Genomic DNA, 5000 nt, shown 5'->3' on the forward strand with positions numbered 1-5000 from the left:
ACCTGCGAACATCTCGCACACCGTCTCATGCTGAACAATCTGCGGGGGAAAAAGAGACACTGTTGTTAAGATGGCTTATTATGTATAGCTTAATTGTGACGGTTTCATTACGTGGGATTTGTATTTTTTGGGGAAAAATAGCTCATAGAAAACTCGCGCAGGTGTTGGGAAGACAGATGCAGGGAGAGGCCCCCACCTGGCCCGTGTACCTAAGGAGGGATGGGGGGGGGGGATGGAAACCTCCTAATTCGGTTATTAAGTTGTCATAGTCTATATCATTTCAACAGTTTCGAAAATACACCAATTGGGCAATCTCGCTAAACCACATTGCAACGATATATTTTTTTTAGAGAAAATTGTCCAGCTGGCGATCCAACCAATCAAGGCGGGGTTAGCTGTCATGTGACCCCGCCTCCTATCACATGATTGGCTGATAACATCATAGGGGGTATGGTCGGTTGCTCACTTTTTAAGACAGGGTTTCTGAATGAATATTAGCACCGCGACTGGATTATCCGGAATTGACATGTGAATTTTAAAATACTATCTTACGTGGATTGATAGATCATCCTTCAAAACCCAGATGTCAATTGTCTTGCATCTGGCACCGGCGACCCATCGAGAGGGATTGTCGAACAGGAACCAACGATCATTATTACCAGTGTGTGTGTGAATATATATAAATATATATATATAAATATATATATATATATATATATATATATATATATATAATATATATATATATATATATATATATATATATAAAGAGCGCCCAGATAAAACTCGCGAACTTCGCGAACTTCGAGGTCAAACTAGCCGATGTGCAACCGAACTGAAACGGAGGACCCAGCCGTGTAAGAAAAGATCAGAGCAAAAGAACGAAGTAAATCAAGAATACAGGTGTTGGCGCAACACAAGGACATGGAGTGCAGGTGTGAGTTTCTCCTGACCGACAGGTGTTGATGTCGCAGCGAGTTGTCGCGTCAGTCGTCACCTCTCGGCGCCGTTTATGGGCTGAGGGAAACATGCTGACAGAGAGAAAGGGGAGGCAAGGGAGGGAGGGAGGGAGGGGAGAGAGAGAGGGAGAGAGAGGGAGGGAGGGAGAGAGAGAGAGAGAGAGAGAGAGAGAGAGAGAAGAGAGAGAGAGATATATGTGTATGAGAGAGAGAGAGAGAGAGAGAGAGAGAGAGAGAGAGAGAGAGAGGGAGAGAGAGAGAGAGAGAGAGAGGGGAGGAGGAGAGAGGAGAGAGAAGAGAGAGTGGAGAGAGAAGAGAGAGTGGAGAGAGAAGAGAGAGTGGAGAGAGAAGAGAGTGGAGAGAGTGGAGAGAGAAGAGAGAGAGAGAGAGAAGAGAGAGAGAGAGAGAGAGAGAGAGAGAGAGAGAGAGAGAGAGAGAGAGAGAGAGAGAGAGAGAGAGAGAGAGAGAGAGAGAGAGGAGAGGAGGGAGAGGGGGAGAGGAGAGAGAGAGAGAGAGAGAGAGAGAGAGAGAGAGAGAGAGAGAGAGAGAGAGAGAGAGAGAGAGAGAGAGAGAGAGAGAGAGAGAGAGCGAGGAAGAGAGAGAGAGAGAGAGATAGAGGAGGTGTCTCGTTGGTTCAAGTTTTGTAACACTCCGCTGCCCCCGACATATCAATCTAATATGAAAGACAAAAAAGGTTATTATCTCGGAGAATTCAGAGATTCAAATCTCGAAAGTCGTTCGGATAAACAGTGAAAACGTAAGAATTTTGGAAAGGGTTTTAGCATTTGTTTGGTCGAAATAAACATTTTCCGTTACTCTCTCTCTCTCTCTCTCTCTCTCTCTCTCTCTCTCTCTCTCTCTCTCTCTCTCTCTCTCTCTCTCTCTCTCTCTCTCTTTCCTTCATCATATTACAACATCCCTCCCTCCCTGCCATCTTCGACCGATGGTCTCCCCCTCCCCCCCATGCCACCCCACCCCCCCTTGACACAGTAGCGGCGGGTCACAGATAACGCGGCCTACCGTCACCAGGCTAATCTCTCCCATCATCTTCGCCCGTCACGACAAGGAGGTGGGCGGGGTAGGACAGATGGGGAAGAGGGGGGAGGGGTGGCGGATGGGGAGGAGGGGGGGCATAGGGAGGAGGGTGGGTGTGGGAGAAGGGAAGGGGAAGAGGGTTGGGAGGGGAAGGGGGGGGAGAAGGGAGAGGAACAATGAGAAGGAGGGGGAAAAGTGGGGGTGGAGAAGGACAGGAGTAAGGGGTGGAGTAGGTAGGGGGAGGGGAGGGGAAGGAGAAGGAGATGGGGGAAATAGTGGCAAGGAAGAGGAGAAGAGGGAGGGGGAGGAGGGAGGGGAAGGGGGTGGTTAGTGGTTGAGGTGTGGACAACAACTCACCTCTACTTGTATGCTGTCCATTGTTTTTGTTTTCCTTGATATACAGAGATAAGAAAAGGGGGACAGACGGCGGGAGGAGGGGGGGAGGGGGTAAGGGAGGAGGGAAAATCGTGTTAATGAAATAGAAGAAGAAAAGGAGGAGGAGATTATAATAAGAAAGATCAGGAATTGGGGATAGAGAGTAAAGAGGAAGATAGATATAAGAAAAGTCGATGGTTAATAAGAACAAAAAAGACGAAGAGATAGAAGAAGAAGTAGAAGAAGGAGGAGGAGTTGGTAAACAAATAAAAAAATACATATTACCGATAAAGACAGACAATAGATAATAAAGAGAAAAAAAACAAAACAAATATAATCAATAATAAGAGAAAAGAAGGAGAATACGAATACAAAAACAAGTTAAATCCGATTACGAAGATTAAAAAAAATAAATAATAATAATAATAAAGATACCTTAGACGAAAGTACAAATAAACAGGTAATAATGCAAAATAAAAAAAAGAAAAAAAAAAAGGAAAAAAAAAAAAAAAAAAAACGCGAGCGAGCCTCTCCCCTCTGCAATCATTATTCCAACAGTCATTCGGAAAGTTATGTTATCAGATTTATCGTCATCGTATTTGTGATGTAGAGGATCCCACTATCATCACCCGGACCTGATATGAATGGATTAATTTCATTGTGCCGTCATTGATATACTGGCATGGTTTATGATCTATTTTTGATCTCCTGTGCTTTTTTTTTTTTTTTTTTTTTTTTTTTTTTTTTTTTTTTTTTTTTAGGTATCACCAATGAAGGACATTTTTTTTTAGCTATATAAGTTTTATGTCGTAATAAAGTGATAGCACTCATTAAGGGAATGACAAATGATGATGCGAAGCCGCTCCAAGATATAGAAGAGAAACGTTAGCAAACTGGTTATATGACACACGCGCGCGACCGTACACACTGTCTCAAACACACACACGTGCATACGCATGTACACATACACTCACATGAACGCATACACACAAAGAAGGTCCCAGTAATCTGGTATATATCCGGTCCAGCAATCAGTTAAAAAATAATAATAATGAATACGATAAAGAAATATTCTATAATTCTTTCTCTCTCTCTCTCTCTCTCTCTCTCTCTCTCTCTCTCTCTCTCTCTCTCTCTCTCTCTCTCTCTCTCTCTCTCTCTCTCTCTCTCTCTCTCTCTCTCTCTCCCTCTCTCTCTCTCTCTCTTTCTCTCTCTCTCTCTCTCTCTCTATTTTTCCCATTCTGTGTGTATGTGTGTGTATGAAGAGAAAGATATAGATAGATAGATAGATAGATAGAGAGAGAGAGAGAGAGAAAGAGAGAGACAGAGACAGAGGGACAGAGACAGAGAGATAATGAGCTAAAAAAAAAAAAAAAAAAAAAAAAACGAAACTCGCGTTACCGAGGAAGCGCCCGGCCCGCCATCCCGAGTCTGCCGAAGAATCCGACGAAGGTGGCTTTCAAAATCCTCCAGACGTAATTAGGAATTCTAAATAGTCTACCACAAAAGCCCGATCTCCAAGATGGCGCTGATTGGCCACAAGAGCGAGATTCTTGGGAGTTCCAGCGAGGAGGTGAGCCTTACCGACGGGTGTGGCGTGGCTGGCCAGGGCGGTCTGTCCTCGCACTGAGATGTAAAGATAACTGACGGTGTCGAAGTGATCCAAGTTTTTGTCTCGTCGACGAACGCAGAATTTCGGACGATTTTTGTTTCGCTTTTTTTTTTTTTTTTTTTTTTTTTTGCTTCCTCTCTTTGTTCTTTGTTTATGTTTTTTTTTTTTATGATGGGAGGGGTGAGGTTGCTTCTCTCACTCATCTTCTCTCTCTCTCTCTCTCTCTCTCTCTCTCTCTCTCTCTCTCTCTATATATATATATATATATATATATATATATATATATATATATATATTATACACACAGACACACACACACACACACACACACACACACACACACACACATATATATATATATACACACAACACAACAACAGGAAAACATGCGCGAGCAAACAAACCAACGAGGTTGCAGGCGTCACCACCTCCTCGGAAATCGAATTAATCGGCCTGACCTCTCGGCTGCGCTCAGGCAGGCAGCGGCTTCCCTGCGGCCGCGGGTGTGAACCGGGCGGAAAGGAACTGCTCTGATTTTGCTTCTTCTTCTGTCTGTCTTTCTTTCTTTTTCGTCCTCTTTTCCTCTTCTTCTTCTCCCATTGTCTTTCATTTTTCACCACCTCTTCTTCTTCTTCTTTTCTTCTATTTTCATTTCTTTCTTCTTTTTTTTCCTCACGCTTGTTCCTCTTCCTTATTTTATTTCCTCTAATTCTTTTTCCTCGTCTTTTTCATCGTCTTCTTCTTTCTTTCTTTCTTTTTTCATTTTGCCTTTCCTTTCCATTTTTTCAGTGTTTATTCGAAGCTTACATTCGTTGTAATAATATATTCATTAGCCTATCCAACTACATGTTATTTGTTAGTCAGTTCCATATCGTGTTACTATCGTGAACGGCGGCACTGGCCGTCAACTTTTTTACAGTCACTCTAGGTAATTAGAACAGTCAACCAAGTTAATCTTTCAGACTGACATAAGCAAAACCTTAGTTAACATCAGGGCCCATGTAACTAATTGTCCCATA

General features: G+C 43.1%; 1 protein-coding gene across 1 annotated transcript in view; it reads right to left on the reverse strand.

Annotated features, from left to right (window-relative positions):
• The window catches only part of LOC122258942 (LIM/homeobox protein Lhx9), a 117376-nt gene that overhangs the window by 33479 nt on the left and 78897 nt on the right, over window positions 1-5000 (reverse strand). Inside the window, exon 4 of the mRNA XM_043025249.2 lies at window positions 1-39. This exon is cut by the window's left edge and continues 148 nt beyond it. Within this exon, the coding sequence (XP_042881183.1) occupies window positions 1-39 (39 nt within the window). The remainder of the gene's footprint in view (window positions 40-5000) is intronic.

Source organism: Penaeus japonicus, unplaced genomic scaffold, assembly GCF_977035675.1.
Source record: "Penaeus japonicus unplaced genomic scaffold, GWHDUDI00000001_assembly GWHDUDI00000001, whole genome shotgun sequence".
Classification (NCBI taxonomy): domain Eukaryota; kingdom Metazoa; phylum Arthropoda; class Malacostraca; order Decapoda; family Penaeidae; genus Penaeus; species Penaeus japonicus.